The following is a 27,583-nucleotide window of genomic DNA, read 5'->3' on the forward strand; positions in this document are numbered from 1 at the left end:
TTCTGTTATGGACCCTGTTTTAATGTTTTCTCCCAGTTCTTTTACCTTTTTCAGTTTATACAAAAAGATTTCAGGTTATAAACTTCCAGTTGTTTTTTTATCACGCTAGATAATATTGTTAGGTTTTCTATACCATACTCAGAGTGTGTCTTAAAGTATTTTTTAAAAATAATTGTAAAGTAATCTTAATTTTTTTAAAAAAATATTTCTTCAGTATTATTCTGTACACTCATTTTAATTAGCATGATATTAATATAATTATATCTAGTTTAACTTTTTATTAGAAACTTATATCAAAACACAGTGGGATCTAAAAGGTCTAAGAAACTGCTCTACCTTGTACCTTGTACTTTCCCCCCGCCCTCCTACCTACCAGTGTGGCCTTATTTTCTGCCTACTTTATTTTCTTCCTTTCTCTTCATAGCAACCCCAGTCTTTCTTGGTAGTCTGCAGTCATCTTAACAGTTTGAAAATTGTTGTGTGTTGCACTGACAACCATAATAATTTGCATTTCTCGGCTTTTTAAGGAGAAATTCTTTGAACAGTGTTGTTAGAGAATACTATTAGGGAGACTGGCAACAGCATCAGAGTCTGAGTTATGAAAGTTATGGATTTCTGTTGTGCGCTACAGGGAATAACAATTAAGGCATATTGCCACTCACACTGAGATGAAAGGAAAAGTGAGGAATAATCAGCAGTAGCAGAGAAACAGCAGTCGAGACATTATAGCAATTCCTTATAACCATATGCATTCTAACTATTCATTTTGTAGAACAACCATAGAGACAATAAATAGTGGCTGCTTTCCAGTGGGCAAGAAAATATAGCCAGTGTTAAGCTTTCTAGCATAGATAACAGACCCACTTCTCATATGTTGTGGCAATAAAACTGTGTAAAGAACTGTATTCCACACAGGATGTTTACAAGACAAAGCCTTAAAATCATGGCCTTCCCCCCCAACCAAGAAATCTTTTTTTTTTTAATCTAGCCTGACAAAGCTTAGTGGAGGACTTGCAAGCTTGCACACTGTTCTTGAGTCATTTTGACTGTCCTAACTGAAGGTATTATGTGGATTTTGTTTTTGGATTTTGTTTTAGACCAATGAGGCCACCTGCAGTCTCAATCTAAAATAAACATTAAAAATAAAATAAAAATAAAGCAATGCTAGCATCAGTATTTGCAATCGTTTGGCCACAGTCTCCAACTAGTGTTCAAGTTGGAAACATAGATATTACTAGGGCTGTGCACCGTTTTTTGGTAGTTTTGGGGTTTGGGTTTAATAAACCCAGAAATGTTTGAAAGAGCGGAATACTGAGATCAGCTTTTTTAAAAAAAACTCGAAAAATCTTGGGTTTAATAAACCCCCAAAATATTCTGAACATGCCATAAGTCGGCTGCGACTTGAAGGCACTTTACACACACATAGAGCTATATGTGGCAGTTCTGCGCCTGCAGGTTGTCGCTGGCTGCCGCCTCCGAAGTCAACTTTGGAGGCAGCAGGGAACTGAATGCTGGGCTCGAGTCCAGCATTCAGTCTGCTGCCACCTCCAAAGTCCACATGGACTTTGGAAGCGGTGTTGGCAGCGAGGACTCAGACAGTAGGTAAATGAGGGCGGGGGGGAGAATAATGGTGCCAGGGCCAAAGTGGACCCAAATAATGCTGAATAAATGTGGCATTATTCATGATCCGCTTTTTGGCTCCTTTTAATTGCTGCCATTTTTTACTGATTAAAAAAAACCCTGAAAAATACCAAAATGGTATTTTGGGTTTTTTCCCCCCAGTTCAGCTTTAGCTGGATGCACACCTCTAGATATTACCTTTAAGTAACCAGCTGAGGACTGCTTCCTAAGTATGATCCTGATCATTCTTTATAGTACATAGTACCTCTACCTTGTTTAAATATATTTATTTAATGCCTACAAGGCATTCTGTCTGTTTTCAGTGTTTCCAATTAGGGCATTGTGGAAGAGTTTATCCAATACAAAGTTGTGCATGTCAAAATCTTGAAAAAAGCAGCCTGTCAAAAAATTATTCATCCATATGCTCGCTGATCATAAATAAAACAACAGGTATTACTTTGGGGATGTTGGTTTGGCTTTTATTGCCAGTGGGGGGATTGCTTTTGATTATTGTTGACAAAGCAACTGTAATTTCACACATTGCATTTACTTAGATATGGTCTAAATTTTTAACTTGACATGAAATTATATACAAATAGAACTCCATGTAAAGGGTAATATTTTAATTGCTTGAACATTTTGTCCCCTTTACTGCAGCTGTAATGCATTATGTTGCTCATAATCAATATAGGAAATGGAGCTAAACATCTCATATTGACTCCATTTAAAAGTTGTTAATACTCCTTAACTAGGATTTCAATAATATGTGGTGTAGTGGCAAATAAGAGGCAAATATAGTAAATGGTATACAGTAGTCTTGCATGTATGATGTTCACTGGCTAGAACTTACTGTTGACCTTGACTGAGATTTCCTTTTCATGAGCCTTCCAAACATAGTCACCATTTGATCATACTTTGTGTGGTATACTGTTAGAGTGTCAGACTAGGACCTAGGAGATCCAGATTCAGTTCGCCACTGTGCCTTGAAAGCTTACTGGGTAACCTTGGGCCAGTCACACACTCTCAGCCTAACCTGCCTCACAGGGCTGCTGTGAGGATAAAATGGAAAAGAGGAGAATAATATAAGCCACTTTGTGTCCACATTGGAGAGGAAGGTGGGGTATAAAGTAAATAAATAAACAGTAATTATGAGCATTATGAAATAGTAATTATGAGTAATGATGGACACCTCAGGCAGGTGTGGTTGTGGGTGGTGGTTCTTGAAGAAACCACCATTACTAGGGTAAGGCAGATTTCCCCCACTTTTCCCTTCTGCCAGTGACCTCTTGTCAGTCCTAAGATGACAAGGCTTGAAGTTGGGGGACCCATCTTTTTAAAAAAACCATGTAGCATGGGCCACTACAGTAAGGAGTGGAAGGGAGCAAAATGGCCGCTCTACCCGTTCTGTAGGTAACACTTCACCATCCTCTTTTCATGTATCAGCATTCTTTTCTTTAAAAAGCTCTTTATCTTAATGTTCAATTCCCATTGGGGACTCAGCTTTTGCATCTGTTGGGAAAAGGCTGTGACTTTTAGCCACATCAGTGTTGTTCTGAGATGGTTATGAGTCACCACCAAAATATGCAAGATTCAGCTCGTATTGCTCTTTTCATACACCATTCTAAATTTGGTGTGCTTCATAGTATTGTAGGAGAAGCTAAATCAGAGCAGAATCTGTTCAGGACAGAAGTTTGTAAGTACTGCTTTGCAACAGGTTGACATGGCCACAAGTTGACATGGCTTGTCCCCCCTCCCCACAATGCTGCAAGTGGCTGAGGTGGTGATTAAAACCAGAGACCCTATCACTAGGGTTGCCGGGTCCCTCTTCACCACCAGTGGAGGTTTTTGGGGCAGAGCCTGAGGAGGGTGGGGTTTGAGGAAGGGAGGGACTTCAATGCCATAGAGTCCAATTGCCAATGCATCCATTTTCTCCAGGGAAACTGATCTCTGTCAACTGGAGATCAGTTGTAATACCTGGAATTTGGCAACCCTACCTATCATGCATTACAATGCAAACATGCAATGAAAAACATGGGATTGGAACCTCAGCCCAAGCCATTCTGATAGTTCAAAATCAGCGTGAATATGATTAAGAACAACATCTCTCTCTTTTTTGTTCCTGAAGTAGAGAGTACTTCTTTTACTACAGACCACAAAGAAGAGATGTGGTTAATAAATGAGGAAAATGATGACAAGCAAAATTATTAACTTCAAAATTATATGATAGTATCTAGATTGGTATCCCAAGCCCCAGACTTGTACTCAGTCCAGAAAAGTGTCATTTTGATCATTTGAAAATGATATTATGAGTCTCCTAAAGCATAAATTATTTGGCTAGCACTCCATTTTTTAAAGGGAAAAACAAAGCAGTGATTTTCCTTTTTTTAAAAAAAAATCCACATGTTGAAGCTCAGAGATGAGCAAATGGCAGTGTGCTGTCAGCTAAAGCAGCAGCTTTTATCTTTGTCTTTTGAACATTTTCCTGCAAAAATATTGGCTTCTGTCCTTTGTTTTATTAATTGCCTGACTATAGAGAATCACATCTGGATCCTTACTAGCTGCTTAGGCCTACTGACTGAGTAGATTATGTTTTCTCCCCACACTGCTCCATGTGCGGAGCAGAATGACCTGTTACCTGAAGCATTGCTACAGCCAAAAGCTGTGCTCCTAACCTCAAAGTTTTTTAGTTGTTTGACTGATTTTAATGAAACTCCTAGCCAGATTAGATAAATACTTCTGAAGTAGAATCTGTATCATGTATTTACTTACTGTTTGATATTTCTACCTGCAGTTTTGCATTTTAAAAATGTGCTTAGATTTTTCATTCTCTGGAGAAGAATTACATCTGTAGCCAGTCTGCTTTACTGGCATGGCTTTATAGGCTTAAATAAACTAAAAGCCAGCAGTTTCAGAATCTTGATTTGTTATGCTTCTTTTGTCATACTTCAGCTATGTTGCCGTAAGTGGTTTGGCAAATTACATATTTCAAAAAACTATTCTATTTTTTCTTCGTTGCATTCCAAGCTGTGGTCTTCAAGCTACTTACTGCCTTTTAAAGAGTTCTGTGTAAACTCAAATGTCTGCATATCGTTTATCCTGCACCACTGCAGGATTCTATATCTTCTGCCTATTCTAATAGTATCACTATTAAACAATATCCATTACTTTTGTAACTTCTGTGAGTAGAGCAAAAAAGAGTACTTATATTCCTTTCATATCCCTTACATACTAAAGATAACCTTTTCTAACTTATGCTGAAAATCCTGCAATCTTGTTTTGTGTGTGAGGGGGTCCTTGTTTCTTGCTATAGCTTTGCCCTATGCTGCCTGACAGTAATCAAGTAGAAATAATGTAGTTTCCTCCATTGCAATTAAATAACGCTGACTAATAAGATCAGATGAAAGGAGTCAGAACACTTCATTGTGGGAGAGGCCTCAGAAAATGGAGGGTGTTATCTGGCAACATCACCCATACTCATCCAGTTCTTCCTTTCTGAAATGCTCTAACTCAAGTGGCAGAACACCATTACTGATCACGTTTTGTATTTAGGTTAAATCTGTCAGAGCCTAGGATCTCTCTTCTGGTCTAGAGTCTGGCTGTATGTAACTAACAAACTGTATCTTTGACTATTGTGCATTTCCACTCTGGGAAACAGTCTGTAACCAGGAAATCTGAAGGACTGCCTTCTCTCATGCAAACCTGCCCATGAATTGAGATAATTATCAAAGGAATGCCATTGGAGAGTGTGATGGACAGCTGAATATTGAGAGTGATAGTTAGAAAACTGACAGAAGTAAGCAATTAGAGGCTGGCAGCCGGAGTGAGAGCAACACAGTCGTGGAGGATCAAGAAAGATCCTGTGTGAGGGAAGAGATTTCCCTAAGGGAAATAGCTCCAAAGAAAATGGGGTGATCCCTAATCAGTTTTAAGGAAGAAAACTGCAGTATTGTGTGTTTTGTTCCTGTCTCTACCAACTTTAGAAATATTGTTTCAAGAAGGTTATGTCTATTTAACTAAGCAGTGACTGCCAAGTGTTCTCTGTCTCAAAAATATCAACACCTGTCTGTAAAATACATCAGCTACATCCTGAATACAAAATATCTAATGTTTATAAATATCCTAAGTTTCCTCATTCCTGTTGTTGTGTTACCTGTTTATTTTCTGAAACCTCCCTGAAAACCTGACTTTACCAGTTCCCCAAAAGAAGGAAAAAACAGTTTTGAGCTTTATTTCATTAAGCCTCTCTTGTGCCATATTCTGACTTATATAAATAAAGTTTTGGTGGATTCCTCATGATCTCAAGTGTGGGACAAGAAAACAACAAGAGACAGTTCATGTGTTTCTGGAGTAATAGAGGTGGTTGGTGTAGAAAATTAAATAAAACAAAAGAACATCCATCATAGAGAGCTACCATAGTTAGGGTATGTGCTTGAGGTCCATTTATAGGAATTTTTTCATCCTTTTAAGTTCTGGTCATACTGTCTCTTTTTGTCTGAGCTTTTGATGTGTAATTTTCTCTTCTTTGCGTTTATTCTGGGTGTACATGTACCGTATATTTGGTGCTACAGTCTGGGATTTCGTTCTTACTTTGCTGCTGGGTTTTTTTGGTTCTAGTTTTAATTGGTTTGTTGCTGTTCATTTAATACTGATTTATATGCAAATCCTATGCAAGTTTACACAGAAGTAATATAAGTGTGCACAGGAGTGCACGCTTAGTGTTGCTTTTATGAATGTATTAAGATGCTCAAATGGCATATTCAGGCAGAAATGTGGTATAGATGTTCTTCTTGTTATTACCTTTATTAATTTACACAGCTAGTTTATTTTGGACATATTATTGCCCATATTGTCCGCTTTAATTTTATTGTATTACCTTTATTGCTGCAGTAAAATAGTTCAGATTATCAAATTGCTAAACAAATTAAATTCAACATTGTGCAATATTGCTTGATGCAGTAGTATGATTATGACCTTATGGAACATTGTCATTGAGGTACATTAACTGTAATCACAAATACTGGCTAAAATTTCCCATTGAGACCACTGATTAAACAGCATTCTACAACTTACGAACTGAAATACTGCTAGTTACTTCTTCAGCTCCAAGACTACAAATCTGGAAAGCTTAACTGCTAGGATAAGGCCCGTAAAACATGGCCATATGGCAAAGAATGCTTATCCTGTAGGTTAATCTCCAAGAGTCGAGCAGAGTGTTTAAAAAATATAATTAAATAACAAACTAAAGGCAGCTTACTGTGGGTTATGCTGAAGTCATTAAGAGGTAAGACTGCCTTAATGATCCTCAGTGAACCAGATTTCCTGGCATTTTCTTGTGACAACAATACGTTTCCAAAGAGTAAGTGATTTTTAAAAGATATAAACCGTTTTCTTTCCTATTTTTTTTGCTTGCTGTGTAGAAACAATGTTCTTGAAGACCTATAAGAGAATACCATACATCACGTAAAGATCCACAGATCACAGAAGTATTTAAGGGCATGGCAAATCAAAAATCTGCATGAAACTGACACAGTCCCTGTAGGTTTCTCATTCCTATGCCTATGAAGTGAATTATAGTCTGTGCTTGACCCTCTAAATGCACTGAGACATATTTTTAGTTTCACTTCAAAGCTTATATTAATTTGACTTCAGATTTTGAAAGAGATATAACATCAAAAATAAAAATCATATGGCTGTAGCCAGGCACTGTACAATATGGGTCATATCAACAACAATTTATAGGTAGTTATCACTTCATACATTCGAATGACAGCTTTGCTGCAGAAAGAGATGATGTGGCATATGCCCTGTTCCTAGCAAGAATTTCATTCTGAATTGCAGAACCCTTCCAACTTTCCAAGGATTTGGATTAACCAGATACTATTTGGTTTCAAAGTTTAAGGCCTGGATAGTTTTCTGACCAAAATGTTATTAGGTTGGTAGAAGTCATTCCCATTCCTTGAGCTTATCATGCTTGACAGTGAACTATAAGATATTTTAGGTCGCAATACTAAAAACACTTTCCTAGGAGTCTGCCCCATTGAATAAAATTGGACTTCTGAATTGATCGGTTTAGGATTGTTCCCTTGGTTTAGTAGGGTTTGTGTTACTGCAAATACCTGAATTGTGTGTTGTGCAATCAAACCACCATGTGGCCCTTAGCCTTTAGCAAAGACATGTCACAGTGACGGGCACAGCCTCATAACATTGGATCCATGCTGTGGGCTGATTTCTGTGCACATGGAGGGGGGGGGACCAGCACTGAAGTGTGTTTATGAAGCAGGATTGGGATCCAAATAATCTGTAATAAAATAAGAATTTTTCTCATCAGTGTTTTTATTCATTAGCAGCCTGAACTCAGGATTTCAGTGAAAAATGTTTTAAGGTGCTGCCATTTTTACAGTTTGCATGAACTCTACATATAAAACACAAGTTTTAAAAGTGCCCATACACTGACTGAAACTGTGCGACACTGACTAGCATGTGTTTATTTCATTCTATACTGTATTTTAGGATTATGGGAATTTACTTATACATTAGTGCTTCATTCTGTTTCCTACTGATCTCATTGGGATTTGTATACCCAGTATCTGGGTATAGGGTGGCGATTTTAATTTGTATTTTAGAGGAAAACAGATTGTGTGTGGGGTTGCTGTGATGTTAAACCATGGTGTACTTTGCTGTTGTATGCATTGCAATTAGGCTGAAGAGTTTTAAAGAAATCACTGATATTCTTTTAACAAATTTGTAATCACAGAAATTCAAATCTGACTTCATCTGACTTGTAGTACAGTTTGAAAGATTCGCCTGTTACCTGAAAAGCCTTGATTATTCCAAGGAAAAGTTCAACCTTTGTAATAGCACATAACTGCCACTCTGAGGCTCCATTCAGTTGCTGTTTGACTACAGCTCTGTTGCAAAGCAACAGATTTCAATTGAGCAAAAATTCCACCCATTTTAAATTGCTACGGTGTGCCAGGATAATGACATATTTAATTTACAGGGGGGGGCATAAATTAGAGTTCATTGGCAGTTTAAGTAATACATTTTAATTATTCATTTTACATTTTTCATCTGTTTATTTGCTTTCCTTGTAGCAAATCTCTGCAAAGTTTATAGTCTGCCACTAATTTGCTCACGTTTCATTTTAACCTTTCTCTGCTGCTACCTGTTTTTACCTCTTGTTCTGAAAGAAGTAATACTTTCATAATTTCAAATACTGTTACTTCATCCCATTGATTCAGTAATAAATTCAGCAGAAATTAAAAACACATTCTTGCCATCCATTTCTGTCTGTTAAGGAATTCACCCAGACGTAGGGCTAGATCCAACTGCTGGTGAAAAGGTGAAAAGTTGGGTCCCTTTTGACCACCAAAAAAGGTTATCATGGGGTGGGAGATGTAGCAAGGAGAATTGGATGAGATTAAGTGAAAATGCTTGCTGGATCCATCCTGAAGATGAAGATATAGTTGTAGCATTCACAAATATTCATTTTCAGCTTTTTACTCCAGATCACCAGCAGTCTGTATAAACAGGTACTTTCTGTGTACAGTAGCCAGAGGCATAGAGGGAAATTGATAATGCTGCTGAACCTATGCACCACCCATATTTATCCTTGTGTGAAAGCCTGTTTACGAGCTTTTATTAAAGTCACTAGGGCTGTTGAAAATAAATTTGGTAAAATTCAGATTCGGCAAAATTCAGCCTGTTTTTATTCGGGAAATGCCGAAGTCTGAACTCCCCCACTTCGGGTCCGTGCAATTCGGCATGAGGTCCGGAGTTTGGGGGAAAATTCGGCCGAATAAAGCCATTAAAATCACAACCGCACCTTTCCGTGGCTCCAGGGGGGCATTTTTTGGGGTAGAGGTCCCAAACTTTCAGCGTAGCTTCAAAGGACCCTTCTTGCTTCAAAGGACCCTTCAAAGGACCCCCAAGTTTTGTAAAGATTGGATCAGCAGGGGCTGAGATATGGGCCCCGAAAGGGGTCCCCCCTCCTTAATGTGCATTTGCAATTAGCAGAGCTTGCCGCCCACTCAAAGCTCCCAGCCCCAACAAACAGCTGAGCTGCGGGGAGCAAGGGCGGGGCAGGTGCGAAGAAGTTTGCAAACCATGTAAAGCAACACAACCATGCAAACCATCACGTTTGCAACCATGCAAAGCAACACCTGACGCCTGGGAGTTTGCAAACCATGGAAAGGTACAGAAGAAGTTTGCAAACCATGCAAAGCAACACAACCATGCAAAGCAACACGTTTGCAACCATGCAAAGCAACACCTGACGCCTGGGAGTTTGCAAACCATGGAAAGGTACAGAAGAAGTTTGCAAACCATGCAAAGCAACACAACCATGCAAAGCAACACGTTTGCAACCATGCAAAGCAACACCTGACGCCTGGGAGTTTACAAACCATGGAAAGGGACAGAGGCATGCTACCTAAGCATAAGGAGCAGGAGGGGGTGGGATTTCCCCTTTTGCATCGGACTCGGGACCAGGCAAATGCATTCTTTAAGTCACAATTTGAAAACAATTTTTGAGCAAGCACCAAAATAGACCTAACCGATCTTGTGAATGAGGGAAAACCTGAGGACACACAACTGAAGCCCCCACCTCAAACCAGGGAGAGAGAGACTTGAGGGGGCACACACACCCCAGACAGAACGGGAAAAAGCCCCCTTTGGCTTCCCCCCCCACCCACAGAAACTGCTCCCTCCCAACACACACACAGACTCTGCTTCCCCACACACACACACACACACACACAGAGGAGAAAAATTATAGATTAAAGCCCCAAAAGGGGTCTTACTGTGGATGTCTTCTGTTCCATCAGGAGGGACTTGGAGGTAGGGCTGTCAAAAAAAAAAAAATTCGGTACAGTTCGGATTCGGCCGAATTTGACCCTTGTGGGTTCGGTACGTGCCGAAGTCCGAACTCCCCCGCTTCGGATCCCCGGTAATTCGGGGGGATCTGGAGTTCGGGGGAAAATTCGGCCCCCACGCGCCTTCAGAGGGATTCCCTGAAGGCGCGCGGGGGCCCTTTAAACTGATCTGAGCCTCCCAGCTGGGAGGCGCAGGTCAGTTTAAAGGGCAGCCCGCACCTTTCAGCGGGCTCCGCTGGAGAGGCGCGGGCTGCCCTTTAAACTGATTTGCGCCTCCCAGCCGGGAGGCGCAGATCAGTTTAAAGGACAGCCCGCCCCCCTTCAGCGGGCTCCCCTGAAGGGGGGCGGGCTGTCCTTTAAACTGATCTGCGCCTCCCGACCGGGAGGCGCAGGTCAGTTTAAAGGGCAGCCCGGTTGATTTTCAGTTCGGACCGAACCGAATTGACAGCCCTACTTGGAGGACTGGGTAATCCAATATGGTTCCATTTAAGCACGGGAGGTTTTGCCTTGGATTTGCCGCTTTCGAGATGCGCACAGGATCGGCTGATCCCGTTCATCCCAATGGGGAAAAGGGGGGCCATATCTCAGCCCCCGCTGATCCAATTTTTACAAAACTTGGGGATTCTTTCAAGAAGGCTTTTCTGAAGCTACGCTGAAAGTTTGGGGGCTGTACCCCCAAAAATGCGCCCCCTGCAGCCACGGAAAGGAGCGAATGTGTGCTGTAAATGGAATAAAAATGCACATTAAGGGGGGACCCCTTTCGGGGCCCATATCTCAGCCCCCGCTGATCCAATCTTTACAAAACTTGGGGATTCTTGCAAGAAGGCTCCTCTGAAGCTACGCTGAAAGTTTGGAACTGTACCCCCAAAATGCACCCCCTGCAGCCACGGAAAGGAACGAATGTGCACAAGCACCTCCCCACGGGTATTTCTCTCTCACACAAACAGATACTCTCTCTTTCTCTCCCCAGCCGGGCCGCGCAGCAGCTGGGCTCATGCACTCAATCATGACTGATTGGCCAGAAGAAGACCCAGCTTCGCCACCGATTGGCCGGGGGAGAATGCTGCTTACTAACTTATGCTGCTGCGTTGAACCCTGAATTTTCTGAATTTATTCACCGAACACCCCGAACCCGCTGAATTCGGCTCCCCATTTTCCCGCGTTTTTTGAGTTCGGTTCCATCCGAACTAAAAACCGCAGAATCAGGGGAAATTCGGCTGTTTTTCGGTTCGGGACGAACCGAATCAACAGCCCTAAAAGTCACTGAATATCTTTGTGTTTATTCTATGGTACTCTGAATCAGGTATGAGTAGAGCAAGCTGGATCCCTAAGTTGTTTAGGATGATTATGCTGCATCAAGATATATGCTGCATCAAGAAATCTTTTTCTGTTGGCAGTTTGGTTATTTTAGTGTGGATATATAAGCCAATGAATGAGATTGTCCAACCTCCGGTACTGCAGGGAGTAGACAGCCATTGACTAGTAGCCATTGATAACCCTGTCCTCCATGAATTAATCTACTCCCCCTTTAAAGGCTTCAAGTTGGCAACCATCCCCCCACATCCTGTGGCAACAAGTTCCACAATTTAACTATGTGCTACGTGAGGAAATATTTTATTTTGCCTATCCTGAATCTCCCACCCTTTAGCATCAGTGGGTGACTCCAGGTTCTAATATTATGGGAGAGGAAGCTTCTTCCTATCCACTCTCTCCAAACCATGGAAAATTATATATTCCTCTATCCTGTCTCCTCTTAATCATTATCTTGTCCTTCTCACTGTGTGGCAACTTAAAATACGTTGAGTGAAAAGCTGCTGTGCAGATTTTTTATATGTGTTTGCATGTAATGTTTAGTTCTACCCTTACTTACAGTAGACCTATTGTAGCGATCAGCTTAGCTGTTCTTACAGTGAAGGTTTTTGCTTTTTGTTAAATTTCTTTTGTAAACAGGAAATTTAGGTCAATCACTTTACTTGCTGATATGAGGGTCAAAATTGTCTTGTGACAGTTTGTGATACTTTGAGTTCAGATGACTGTCTTTACAAACAAAGGTAATATTGTTCATGGCAGGGATTTGGCTTTCCAGCTCTGTGAACTGTGGCATGTTCAAGTGTGAGATAATAAATGAAGAGTGGCATATCCAGTAATAGTATTGTCATGTGTGTAGCCTCTAGCATTTTAAATCTCTTCTTTTCCCTAGGAAGTCCTGCCCTTACTGGCACCGGGACTATTGCTGTCAAAGTAGATGATGTCAACGATAATGTCCCTAAATTTGCCTTTAATATGTATTCCAAAACCATTGCAGAGGATGCGCCCACAGGGACAGATGTTTTACTTGTAAATTCTTCAGATGCTGATGCATCAGTGAATGCTATTATCAGGTATGATCTTTGCTTGTGGTACTATTAATGCCATACTCTAGGACCTGTTTTTACCCCTATGTGTCCTTCATGAATAACAAATATGTACAAAGGACAAATGAGGATGATGTAACCTGTCTTGTATTTTCTGCAAGTATAACATTGGTGACAACAGAAATACAGTAGCCGAACATTATGGGGGAGAGGGCCATGGTTCAGTGGTAGAAAGTGAAACCTATTTCTCAAGCATTGCTTGAACCTTAAAATTCCTCAGACACTGGCTGCAAGGGTTGTGTGGGCAGAGAACTCAGTGGCCCCTGATTGGTGTGGCCATGGATTTCCCAAGGGAGGGGGAGGGGGTGAGAGCAAAGCCTGTTCTGCACCAATGAAATCTAGAAGCAGGCACAAACACCAGAAGGTATTTTTGCATTGGTTATTTCCAATTGAAAAGTGGGTATAGCTGCTTATAAATATCCTGAGCCCTTGCCATTGGGATATGTTCTGTCTTGTACAAGCCTACAGCAGTTTTCTCTGTGTCCTTTTCTGAACACCTCAACTTACATTACATTCTCTACATCTCGTTGTATCTTATTTACTTAATATAGTTAGGAATAAGATTTAGATGAGTAGATTCATATATTAATACATTATAAACAGGGAAATTTTATATTAGGTTTAAGCCCCTTTGGGGTATATCAGGCAGGAGAATAAGATTTTGTTATACATAGAGGCAGTTTAAAATTAGGTTTAGTTAATAGATTTATTGTCTCTGTGTGTGATTTTCATTGGGAAGGGCTGTGTTCTGCTGTAGCAGAATCAGATACTGTTCTTCTTTGGATAGTCTGCAGGCAGTATGAAACATGGGTGTGGTAGGAGAAGTAGGCTCTTTGGGAAGGTTGCAGGAATGCTTCCTGCCCCCACTGCAGCAGCTTCTACTGAGAGGAGTGGGAGAAGGAAAAGACAGCCAACTGCTACTATGACCTCCCACCCAAAATCTGTCACCCAGCTGCCTTGTTCAGCACTGGCACTATCAAAGAGCAGCAGGCAGCAGTAGAGAGAGTGTGTCTGCCAGTGAGGTGGAAGAGATGCCTCTGGTTCAAGGTAAGAGAGATATGAGTGAACTTCAGACATGTTCCAGTGACACATTTTGTGCCATCCAGCCATGACAGCCGGGGCAAGGGGCCAAAAAAGATAGTGAAGAAGGCACTTTTCTCCCAAAGAGCTGAAATGCCAGGGAAGGACAACAATGGCATCCACACTCAGACTGACACTGTCAGCTTGGGCAGCAGCAGTGCTGCTGCTTTTGTGGTTGGGCGAGAGATTTATGAAGAGAACCAGACATTGCCTTCCATACCATGCAGCTCCATCATATCAGATGCAATCAAGGAAGGGTTTATCCCCAGCCCCCATTCCCCGCATATCCCTCCTATGCAAAGCAGCATTGTGGTTGGGGGGAACTCTCCTGCAAGTGCACATATGATGTGGGGGAAGAGGGGACTGAGGGGACTCAGGTGGGCACTGTTTCAGAAGCATGTGACGCTGAAATCACCCATGCCCCTCCAGCTGTACTTTCTTTACCAGTTGCTGGAGCTAGTAGTGATGATAAGTTAGCAGAAATCCCTGTTAGGAGCATGCAGTCAAAAACTGGAGCTCCCAAGAAGTCAATAATCTGGAAGCATTTTTGCCAGTGTGCAACAGATGCTGGGATGGCTGAGTGCATGCACTGTAACATGCTGCTCAAGCGTGGACAGGATTTGAGCCACCTCTCCAATGGTAGCATGCTCAGCCACCTGAAGACCCAGCACAGGACACTGCTGCTGGGAAATGAAGTAGGTACTGTGAGGGCAAGCAGCTTCCTTATTGTTTAGGGCAAGAGTCATCAGAGGGCTGAACCACTAGCCCAGGGAGGAGGAGGAGGAGAAGGAGAAGAAGGAGGAGGAGAAAGAGGAGAAGAAGAGTTGGTTTTTATATGCCGACAAAGACAAGTTGGCTTTTATATGCTGACTTTCTCTACCACTTAAGGAAGAATCAAACCGTCTTACAATCACCTTCCCTTCCCCTCCCTACAACACACACCCTGTGAGGTAGATGGGGTTGAGAGAGGTGGGAAAGACTTATAGGGGCTCCCAGGCTCCCCTGCCTCGGATGGGTTCTGCTGCCTCCGCAGAAGGGCTTTGCCCCAGATGGGCTCCACTGCTCTCTCCCAGGCTTCACCGTGGATCCATGCGGTGCCTGGCCTTGATAGCCGAGCCCAGCATGGATCCCGATGCCAGCCACCATGGATCCCAGGCTCCTCTGCCACCGCAACCACCACCGGGCTCTAGGGGATAAGTGTGTTGTCTGCACATGCTCAGACAATGCTGTATTTAGATTGGGGGATTTAACTCCCCCATTAAAAAAATTTTTTAGATTTTTCTGCAGACTCCGGGGGTCCCCCAAGTCTGCAGAAAAATCTGTTGGGGGAAGTGTGCCCCTTGTGTGCTGATTTAAGTATCTGCACTCACAGGGCACATGTGGGAATTAGATATACAGATGACTGGAGGGAGAAAATGAACTAAATAGTATCAGAAATCACCACTGGTTTTAAACCAATATATCTCAGTATATTCATTTAGGCTGAAGTCATACCCTTAGTTATGAACAGAAATGAGTGGTATCAGGGTGGCAGCTTCATTTATTTGTTTATTCATATTTATATTTCCTTGGTAACAGTGTATGGATGGACTACAACCGTTCCTTATTTTTAGGATGTAAAATTTGTCCAATAGTAAACCGTAAACCAATATATTTCACACTGAGATAAATATTATATCTTTTCTTATTTTTGTACAGCTACAGCCTTAGTGGTGGAAATGCTCAGTTCACAATCAACCCTTCAACTGGTCAAATAATCACAAGTGCTTTGCTGGACCGAGAAACTAAGGAGAATTACACTTTGATCATCATGGCCAAAGATGGTGGCTCCCCGAGGTCTCTTTCCAGCTCCACAAGTGTTCTTGTCACTCTTGCTGACATCAATGATAACCCTCCCAAATTTCAACATCACCCTTATGTCACTCATATTCCGTCACCTACAAGTTCAGGTAAGCTCAACAATTCATCATAATGGTATCCTGGCAGTTTCAACGGTATAATGACAACCCAAGATAATAAGCCATGTAACTGCAATGATCACTGAGATTTTAAGAAGAAGATAATATTACAATGAGACAGCAGACTAACAGACCAGCTTCTTGTGGCCAAGGGACCTAGCACTGCCATAAGAAAATGCCTCCCTAGTTGTGGACCAACCCAATTTCTAAGCCTTGGCTTCTGTACATCATTCTGATCATAAGGATTATTCAGTAAAACATTTGGAATACACTGAAATAACTAAAAAACTTTCTTGGCTATACTTTCTATATATCATGGTCTTATAATTCTTGTGAATAGTAGACTTTTGTGGTTGCTGCACGTCTGTGGATCAGCCTTTCCTTAGAGACTTGCCACAGTCCAAGTCTTTTAAAGATAGCGTCAGACTTATTTACTTGGGCTTTGCACAAGCAAAGATCAAAACAAGGATTGATGAAGGGACATTAATATTTTATTGTTGTTCCATTTTAATTACTAGTTAATATAGTTTTAATTTATGTATTTGTTTTTGGGTTTTTTATATCTGTTAAACTCTCTCATAAGTCACAATGGGCCCTTTGATTTATTTAATATAGCACATCCTTTAAATTGATTTGATGAAGTAACATCTCTATGTGGTTGTATCATTTTTAGTACAAAATGATTTTAGAGGGCTCGAGATATTTTCTAAAGACGCTTGACAGCAGCATTCCTTGTTATGAGTGTGTACGGCTGTGTTCATTACCTTTCCTTACAACTGATTTGATACCAATTTTTCAACAATAGTTGTATCTCTGGATACCTGATCATAGCTAATGGATCACATAACCAATCAAATTATTTCTGCCCTTGCATTGACCTCATTCTGAATGGAGGAGAGAAACTGGCAATGAAGTCACCAATGAAGCATTGCAAGACAGTGCCCAATACAGCTAAGTAAGCATCACATATTGAGTCAGAAAGCATAATAAATCTGTTACATATCTGGAATAAATCTGGGTGTGCATCCCTCTCTCCATCGTTGTACAGATATGCATCCAATTGGATCAAGCGACTTATTCTTGCCAAGCTGCACTTGTGGCTTCATTGCTTGGCAGCCCTCCACAGCATGACAGAATACCTTAGCCTATCTGACAAAGAGAGCTTTGATTCTTGGAAGCTTATACCCTAAAAATCTTCTTGTTCTCTAAGGTACTATGGACTTGAATCTAGTTGCATTAGTCTAGTTTCCTTGACAATTGAACAGTATCGTTTTTCTCCTTGCAAACAGTCATACAAAAGGGAGGGGCAACAAAGTTCATAAAACTCAGCTTTCTGTTTCAGTACAGATCTCATTTAGATAAACAGTGCAGTCCTAAACAGAGTTATACTAGTCTAAGCTCATTGATTTCAAGGGTGTACAACTGCTTGGGATTTCATAATTAGAAACCAATCCTGTGTTTACTTGTGAGTAAGCATATTGAATCCAATGATGCTTACCTCTGAGTAAATAGGGATAGTATCAAGCTGTAAAACTACAGTTTTGGGTATATTTCCAGTCTACTGCATCCATACATGTTTAATTTGCAAATGGAAATCATGCTATTTAAATGGACACCTACATGTATATGTGTCATGTGTAAGAATAAAAAAGTAGATAAACCTACAGTCTTGACAATCCAGTTTTGTACTGTAATAATAAATATTGATCAGTAGAATTTATAATAGAGATGGAGGCAGAGTGGTTTAGTGGATACAGTGACGAACTAGGAAACTGGGAGGCCTGGGTTTGAATCCACACTCTACCATGGAAGCTCGCTGGGTGATTTAGGGACAGGCGCACTCTCTCAGCCTAACCTACCTCACAGGGTTGAAGTGAAAAAATGGCAGAGAGGAAAACTATGGCCTGAGTTGTTTTGCGTTCTCATTGGGAAGAAAAGCAGGATAGCATAAATGCATATGTCAACATCTTCATTGCTACTCTAACAACAAAATCCTAAACTCATTTGCTTGAATGTAAGGTGTTATTGAAGATGATACAACTTACATTGACTAAATACGCTCAAAAGCATCTTATATATTTTTCCATAGAGATAACAACTTTGTGAACTCTTGTGAGATTGTCACCACCTGATGTTCAGGATAAATGTTGCATACTTTGATACTGTTGAGTGCTTCCAGCTCCTAAAACTCTGTCCTCTCTAATTAATGTTATTACTATGAAAAGAAGGAAACATATCCCAGAGCATGAATATTAAATCTGCTTGTGGGCCTAATTATCAGTGTAGACACAAACATTCATTTCGGATAATTAATTATTTTCTTTTCATCTTCTTTTGTAGGTACATTTGTATTTGCAGTCACAGTTACAGATGCCGATGCCGGACCTAACTCTGAGCTTCATTATTCTCTTTCGGGAAAGAATTCTGAAAAATTTCACATTGATCCAAAGCGAGGGGCGATTATGGCTGCTGACAGACTCTCTGGGACTTCTGAAGTGACCTTCTCTGTTAATGTGAAAGATGGAGGCTTACACCCAAAGACAGATTCTACAACTGTGACTGTAAGATTTGTGAAAAGAGAAGATTTTCCTCGGGTTCAAGCCGAACAGCACACTTTCATGTTTCCTGAAAATCAAGCAGTTGGCACCTTAGTCACTTCTGTTTCTGGACTGTCATCCAGAGGTGGTTCTTTGTCGTACTACATTGCCAGTGGTAATTTTGGCAACACCTTTCAAATTGACCAACTAACAGGGCAGTTTTCCATCAACCAACCTTTGGATTATGAAACAATACAAAAGTATGTTGTGTGGATTGAGGCAAGGGATACGGGCTTTCCCCCATTTTCTTCCTATGTAAAGCTAGAAATTATGGTGATAGACATAAATGATAATGCACCAGTTTTTGAACAAGACCCATTAATTGTTGAAGTACTGGAGAACCTTTCACCAAGTAAAATAATTACTGTCACTGCTGTGGACAAGGACAGTGGTGCGAATGGACAGTTAAATTATGAAATAATCAGTGGCAATAAGGAGAACAGTTTCAGTATCCATCATGCTAATGGTGAAATAAGAAGTGTCAGACCTTTAGACAGAGAGCATGTGGCCCAATATACGCTAACTATAAAGGCAACAGACAGAGGTACCTCTGTTCAGAGTTCAACTGTCCAAGTAGTTATTAATGTTTTAGATGAAAATGATAATGCACCTAAATTTTCTCAGATATTCAGTGCTCTAGTGCCTGAAAATGCACCTTTGGGTTACACTGTTACACGAGTCACAACTTCAGATGAAGACATTGGCATGAATGCTATCAGCAGATATTCAATAAGGGATACAAATATACCATTTGTCATAAATCCCAATACAGGAGATATAACAATCAGCAGGCTTCTGAATCGTGAAGATACAGATCGCTACAGAATCAGAGTTTCAGCACATGACTCCGGTTGGACAGTAAGCACAGATGTAACCATATTTGTGACAGACGTCAATGACAATTCCCCGCGATTTACAAAGCCATCATATTACTTGGATTGTCCTGAATTTAACGAAGTTGGGTCAAAGATTACCCAGATATCTGCAACAGATCCAGATGAAGGCTCCAATGGACAGGTCTTCTATTTCATAAAATCCCAGTCAGAGTTTTTCCGAATTAATGCTTCTACAGGGGAGATTTTTAACAAGCAATCTTTAAAGTTCCAGAACTCCAGTGGCTCCAATCTTAACAGACACAGTTTCATAGTTACCTCCTCAGATCGAGGCAGCCCTCCTTTGCTGAGTGAAACAACAGTTACAATCAACATAGTGGACAGTAATGACAATGCACCACAGTTCACATCTAGCCAATATTTTACACCTGTCACTAAAAATGTAGCTGTTGGTACAAAGCTGATTAAAGTTACTGCTGTTGATGCTAAAGATTTTGGTCTGAATTCAGAAGTGGAATACATCATTTCAAATGACAGCCTAACAGAGAAATTTAATCTGGACAGTAACACAGGCTGGATTTCAGTAGCATCTTCACTAATGAATTATATGAATCAAAACTTTCTAATAAAAGTTAAAGCAAAAGATAAAGGGAACCCTCCTCTCTCATCAGAGACAACTGTGCAGATAATAGTAACCGAGGAAAATTATCATACACCAGAGTTCTCCCCAAACCATTCAACCATAACAGTTCCTGAGAGTCATGCTGTCGGGGCTATTCTCAGGACTGTATCAGCAAGGGACAAAGATGCCGCTATGAATGGTCTAATCAAATACAACATTTCTTCTGGAAACAAGCTTGGAAACTTTGCAATTAACACAACTACCGGTGCATTAAGGCTTGCCAAGCCCCTTGATTATGAGTTATGCCAAAAGCACGAGATGACTGTTAGTGCTGTAGATGGAGGATGGGTTGCTAGAACTGGATACTGCAGCATCACAGTCAATGTTATTGATGTGAATGACAATTCTCCAACTTTCAGCCCAGAAGATTACTTTCCAAGTGTTTTAGAAAACGCTCCTAGTGGCACAACTGTTATCCGTCTCAACGCAACTGATATTGACTCTGGACCTAATGCTGTGATTGCCTATGCAGTTCAGTCTTCGGACAGTGACCTGTTTGTTATTGATCCCAATACTGGAACTATCACTACACAAGGTTTTTTGGATTATGAAACCAAACAAAGCTATCACCTCACTATAAAAGCCTTTAATGTTCCAGATGAAGAGAGATGCAGCTTTGCTAGCGTCAACATCCATTTAGAAGGAACAAATGAGTATGTGCCACGATTTGTGTCAAAGCTTTATTATTTTGAGGTTTCTGAAGCAGCTTCTAATGGCACCACTGTAGGAGAAGTGTTTGCAAGCGACCGTGATATGGGAACTGATGGAGAAGTTCACTACCTTATCTTTGGCAACAGCAGAAAAAAGGGTTTCCAGATTGACGACAGTAGCGGGCAGATTTATGTCACAGGGCTGCTTGACAGGGAAAAGGAAGAAAGAATCTCTCTGAAGGTACTTGCAAAAAATGCTGGAAGCATTCGTGGTGCAGATATAGATGAAGTAGTTGTGAATATCACTATACTAGATGCCAATGATCCCCCTGTTTTCAGTTTGAAAATGTATAATGTACAGATTAGTGAAGGTGTTCCTCCTGGGACCCACGTCACATTTGTAAGTGCCTTTGACTCTGACTCTCTCCCTAGCTGGAATCGATTCTCCTATTTTATTGGCAATGGGAACTACAATGGTGCCTTTTCCATTAACCCCCAGACAGGACAAGTTACAGTGACTGCAGAATTGGATCGAGAAAACATACCAGTGTACAATTTAACTGTATTAGCAATTGACTCAGGAGCACCTTCAGCTACTGGAAGTGCCTCTCTGTTGGTAACTTTAGAAGATATCAATGATAATGGACCCACTCTTTCCACCATGGAAGGAAAAATCATGGAAAACAACCGTGCAGGAACACTTGTGATGACACTTCAATCATCAGATCCTGATCTTCCTCTGAACCAAGGCCCCTTTTCTTATTACTTACTTAGCACTGGCACAGCAACCAGTTATTTTAGTCTCAGCACTGCTGGAGTTTTGACTACAACAAGAGAAATTGACAGAGAACAGATCAGTGACTTCTATTTGTCAGTGGTTACCAGAGACTCAGGCACTCCTCAGATGTCTTCCACGGGAACTGTGCGTATAAAAGTAATAGACCAAAATGATAACCCATCACAGCCTAGATCAGTAGAAATATTTGTCAGTTATTATGGCAGCCTGTTCCCTGGTGGAATATTGGGCAATGTAAAACCTCAGGATCCAGATGTTTTAGACAGCTTCCAGTGCTCTCTTACTTCAGGAGTGACAACCCTCTTCAATGTTCCAGCAGGCACCTGTGATCTTTGTTCTGTGGCAAGGTCCACTGATGGGACATTTGATCTGACAGTCCTAAGCAACGATGGACTGCACAGCTCAGTTACTAGCAGCGTTCGAGTTTTCTTTTCAGGATTCAATAATGCCACTATTGATAACAGCATCCTTCTTCGTCTTAATGTACAATCTCTGAAAGAATTTCTGACCAATCATTACCTCCATTTTCTGAGAATTGCTAATTCCCAGTTAACAGGATTAGGAACAACTGTGCAACTCTTTGGGGTTTATGGGAGGAATAACCGGACGTTCTTGATGGTGGCTGTGAAGCGGAACAACTATCAGTATGTGAATCCTGGTGGTGTGACTACTTTCTTTGAAAGCATCAAAGAAATCCTCTTCCGCCAAAGTGGAGTTCGAATAGAATCTGTGGACCATGATTCATGTTTAGAAAATCCTTGTCGGAATGGTGGTAGCTGTTTGAGAAAATTAAGTGTCAGCCCTAAGTTTATCAGCTATGAGAGTGTGCCAGTTATCATTGTGTCAAACGAGCCACTCCAGCCTTTTACATGCAGGTGTATGGCAGGATATGACGGAACATTGTGTGAAGTAGACATAGATGAATGTCTTCCATCCCCTTGCCACAACGGTGGGACTTGCCAGAACCTGGTGGGAGGATTCTCTTGCAGTTGTTCCATTGGTTTCACAGGAATGGCTTGTGAAAGAGATATTAATGAGTGCCTGTCAAGTCCCTGTAAAAATGGTGCTCTCTGCCAGAACTTCCCAGGAAACTTCAACTGTGTTTGTAAAACTGGCTATACAGGTAAGAATGTACAAAAACTGTTTTCCTGTGTGCAGTTATTATAGATACAAGAGAAGTTAACTAACAGTATCTTAAGGATGTGTTGTTGTTGGATTGTTGTTGAGAATATAAATTCTGGTTGAAAAGACAGCCTAGAAATAATCTTTACTTACTAGATTTGTATCCTATGCTTTCCCCAAGGGGTTTAGAGTAGCATATGCATTCCTCTCCTATTTGATATTCACATCACTCCTGTAAAGCAAGTTTAGACTGATGTACACTGGTGGCCACGTAGTAAGCCTCCATTCATAGTCTCTTCATTCACAGTGCATAATACCATGATTAAGTAAATCAAAGTTAAATGCTAGCAACATTATTTTCTTATCAGTCTCACCTCCAGAAAAATAAATGTTTTCGTGGCAAGTCTATATAAAGTCCAGCGCTCAGAAAAAGCAAATAAGATGGCAGATGAGTGTCCTGGTGTGCCAATTCCGACCGTAGGCAAAGCTCATATGATGGATACTTTTCTACAAAAAACAAACAAATTATTCCAACTCCTAGAAAACGGTCGTGTCTTTCTTTCTGATACATAGTTGCAATGCACCATGATTTTTCATCATAGAAGAGCATTCAGTCATGTGAGCCCCACATGCAATCTGACATGGAGTTGTGTCCAGGCTAATGTTTCTATAGGTGCAAGGACTTGTGTATGTAGAGCAGAGTTTTTTCTGCTTCTGCCCCTCCTGTGGCTGCCCAAAATGCCCCCTAATATCCTGTTCCTGGAGGAGAGAGGACATCTAGTCTGGATCCAAGCCATGATGCAGTATAAACAGAAGTGTACCAACACACCTTCTCTTTGTAAGGCCAGATTTAAATATGATGTCGGGGCAAAGAAGCAAGTACCAGTGGGGCTTTGTGCTCGCACATCTCATTTAAACTTGTCTGCTACCTGGGCAAAGCAGTTACTTGTGCTGCATAGAGACCTCTTTTGAAAAAGGTGCTGTGCTAGTAGTGCAAAGCCACCCACCCCCCACCAACCCCTGGAAAATGCTGTTGCTTCACCAGCATCACATTTAAATTGAACCTGGATATTAAGCATGAGAATGAAGCATGAGAATTTCACAAAACCTTGATTTTGCACTTGTCAGAAACAAGCCAGCATTTAAGCATGCACACCTCCGTTCCATCCTCCTGCCACAGAGAACATTGTATAAGCATCAATATTTTGAGTCTATTAAATTGATCAGTTAAATACAAAAGATGCTGCTTTGTATAGAAAAAAAAACCAAGAGCTGTCAACGTCATGCTTGCTTTTCAAGAACATCTGTGGCAAACAACATATGTTTTCTGAGAAAGCTTTCTTGGCATAAAAGCCACTGATCGGATTTTTCTATGTACACCATCAGTAGAGCCTGCTGAGCCTCAGGTCACAAGTAATTATTTGTATCCGAATGGCTGTTCTAATTAATTTAATGATCTGAGATTATATTTCACAATGAATCAGCGCATCAAATTATTTGGCCAGCAGCATAGCAGAATAATTCCATGGCACAATTGTGAGTAACTCTTTAAGTCATTAGCACTGGAGGTTAAATAAGCATATGCTCACTGGGACAGGCCAGCAGAACATTCATTGTAGCAACAGCAAAATGGAGTTACATCACCCCTTGTTGTTTACAATTGGGGTTAATGAAACTCCAGTGATCTGCTGGTTTGAATGGCCTATCTGATGCCTGGCACATGTGACATTTCCCCACATCTTAACACATTGATTTTCCCAGTCTGCTTGAAAACTGAGACACAAAGGGAGTTTGTAGTGTTTTCCTATACATTATTTTGAGGGTGACCAGTTTGTGAGAAAGGTTGTGTTTTCTTCCCTCCCAAAATAATGCAATGCCGTATTTGACCAAAAATAACTACAACAGAAATGTGAATGCTTTTATTTAGGGCATCTTTTTCCATCACACCCTCCAAAACACTCAGACCAGTGTGCATGGATCTCCCAGAATGCATTTGCCAGTTAATTACCATCCTGTTGGTTGTGTGTGTCTATGTCTGTGTGGTTGTGTAGTTGAGTCAGGAGACTGTGCTTCTTGTCTATAATGACAGATACCTCCTAATTTAAGCTTTCTCTTCCCTGAGGATTCAAATTTCTAAGTTATAGAGCACTAGAACGGCTGAGTTCAAGACAGGGAAGGTAGAGAGATTTTCACTGATTTATTATGTTTAGCCAGCTGCATCGCACCTCATCTCTCTATAGAGGCAAATTAAGTTGGTTCCAATGAGCACAGCTGTAATGAAAGATTACCTCAGTGTAACATCAAGGTTGAAGCAATCTGTTATAATTATGTCTACTAATGATTATCATGCTTAGTTTTGGAAAGTATCAGCTGCAAGATGGAATGTAACTTGTGATATACAGTAGCATATCACCTGCTCTTTCTGTGAATTTTTGTTTTTTCCATTTTGGGTCCTTAGGTATAAGGAATGAATGATATTTTTGTTAAATGTTTTCAAATGTTTTTAAAAGAAGCTGATGGGAAAGAGTATCAAAAAGGTGATCCTTTAAAATGCTTCTTTCCCCTGTAGTTTTGAACTGCAATATCACATATGAAAATTTGATGTAGCAAATAATTTTCAATATTGTCACCAGCAAACTTTTTAAATTATTTTTGCTTCCTTTGTACCCCACCTTTCTCCCAAATGGGGGCCCAAGGCAGCTTACATCATTCTCCTCTCCTCCATTTTCTCTTCACAACAACCCTGTGAGGCAGGTTAGGCTGAGAGTGTGTGACTGGGCCAAGGTCACCCAGCAAGCTTCCATGGCACAAGTGGGGATTCGAACCCAGGTCTCCCAGATATTAGTCCAACACTCTTAACCACTACACGACACTGGACCACTAATAATAATAATAATAATAATAATAATAATAATAATAATAATAATAATGGAAGGCTATTAGTAGTATTCCTTTCCATCTCTACTCTATTTCTTTCCATCCTGCATCTGTTTGAAATGCACTTATTATATTATATGGTATCATGAAGGAAAGTGAGAGAGGAAAAAACTGTCAAATATCAAAGTTTACAACATCCTATGCTTGCCCCCAAACCATATAATTCTGTGGAAGGCATTTTTACAAGCTTTAATACTGGGTTTATATAATGTTGCATCCCAAAGAAAACTGGTTAAATATTAAAACTCCAAACTTCCATCACTCTCTGATCACAAAAAGAGCAATGACTCCCCGACCCAGCCACAGGACCTCCGTCTTCAGTGGGTTCAATTTCAGGTCATTCTGTCTTAACCATTTCACCATGGCCTCCAGACACCTGGCCGCCCATCAACAGATGTAGCTGGGTGTCATCAGCATACTGATGGCACCCAAGCCTGAAACTCCAAACCAACTGGGCGAGGGGGTGCATATAGATGTTGAAAGCATCTTCATAATTTTCGTCCTAATGAATTTTGATACTTTTGAGTATGCACTTACGGTACAAGTGTTATCTCCCCCGTCACATCAGAATTAGTCCTTGACCAGTGTGTTTGGAATGGGCAAAGAGATCAAAATCCTTGAAATTGAAACTTGGAGATGAGCCACTCTCAGCCCTTGAAAGTTTACAAAGCTAGTCATTTGGTAATTTGTTTAACTTCAGGGGAATGATTTACCCAAGCAATTCATTGTTTTCACTCATGAAAACATTATTATTTGAAACATATGCAATTAATTAGAGAGCTGTGAAATGGTTTTTTTTTTTTGAGGAAAAAATAGCCCGAGGAATGTATTTTAAAAAATCAACCCCTCTTCAGGCTTGAAATTTTAATTAAATTCTGTGGAGGAATCTCTACAAAGGCAATAAAATGGTGCAATTTGCACCATGCTGAGAATTCCTTGCAGTGATAAACAACTTCATATTCAAGTAGTTCTGTAATGAATAAATAGGAAAGTTTGAGGAAAGTTAAATTAAGACTGTTTACATCATTCATATTAACAAGAAGTTGACAGCCATGCCCTGAACAAAGTCCAATTCTTATACATTTTCCTTACAAGAGTAATGTAATGTAACATTAGTCTTGGTGGCTGAATTTAGGGCTGACTCCAGGTTTTAGTGGTGACTATTGACTCGTGAGCTGCCTTTCAGTAGGGCCTGTCTTTGGTGCCATTTGCTCCTCACCCAGCCAGTGAACAAGCAAGCAGGTAGTGGCTTCTCCTCCAATTCCTTGCTTTCATGGTTGCCATCACTTCTCCAGTAGGTGTAGCCATGAAAAGAAGCAGCAGCAGTCTCAAGTCATTGAAAGGTCCTTCTGGAAAACTAAGACCCATATATTCCAGCTTCTGAGGCCTGCTCTGCTTAAATTGCCTGGTCTTGCACCTCACTTTCAGCATGTTATGACACATCTGTAAGGTACCATGGATGTATTACAGGATACTGCTACTCTGTAGTGATATTTCTTTTCTCTCCATTAAAAAAGACTACCCCAGGAAACCAACTCAGATTGACAAAATAAACTCTATTCCGTTCACTTTGAAATAAATTACCAAATTCCTTCTGTGCCCTGATTTGGATTATTATTTCCTAAAAAAATAAATAAAAAAAATAAAAAAAGTCCCAGTTTATTGGTAAGGTGAATTGTCCAAATGCATTTTACTACAAATCTCTAATCTTGCAACACTTGATTCTGTCACAGGGAAAATGTGTGACTCCACTGTCAATTACTGTGAATGCAACCCTTGTTTCAATGGCGGAACCTGTCAAAATGGAGTGGAAGGATATTACTGCCATTGTCCATTTGGTAAGTGGGAAATTATGTTATTTATTTATTTTACAAAATTTATACCCTGCCTTTCTGCCATCACAGGGCACAAAGGCAGCTAACAAATTAAAAACATACATAATAGAATCACATCTTAAAACCATTAAAACCATAAAAAAACATTAAAACAATTAAAACCAGAGAGAAAATACATACAGAGAC

At 40.5% G+C, this 27,583-nt stretch overlaps 1 protein-coding gene across 1 annotated transcript in view; it reads left to right on the top strand.

Annotated features, from left to right (window-relative positions):
• FAT4 (FAT atypical cadherin 4) overlaps nucleotides 1–27,583 on the top strand; it is a 133,231-nt gene that overhangs the window by 82,416 nt on the left and 23,232 nt on the right. The window contains exons 7-10 of the mRNA XM_056855939.1: nucleotides 12,694–12,874; nucleotides 15,686–15,936; nucleotides 18,286–22,626; nucleotides 27,296–27,400. Coding sequence (XP_056711917.1) covers nucleotides 12,694–12,874; nucleotides 15,686–15,936; nucleotides 18,286–22,626; nucleotides 27,296–27,400 — 4,878 coding nt within the window. The remainder of the gene's footprint in view (nucleotides 1–12,693; nucleotides 12,875–15,685; nucleotides 15,937–18,285; nucleotides 22,627–27,295; nucleotides 27,401–27,583) is intronic.

This window comes from Euleptes europaea, chromosome 9, assembly GCF_029931775.1.
Source record: "Euleptes europaea isolate rEulEur1 chromosome 9, rEulEur1.hap1, whole genome shotgun sequence".
Lineage (NCBI taxonomy): Eukaryota > Metazoa > Chordata > Lepidosauria > Squamata > Sphaerodactylidae > Euleptes > Euleptes europaea.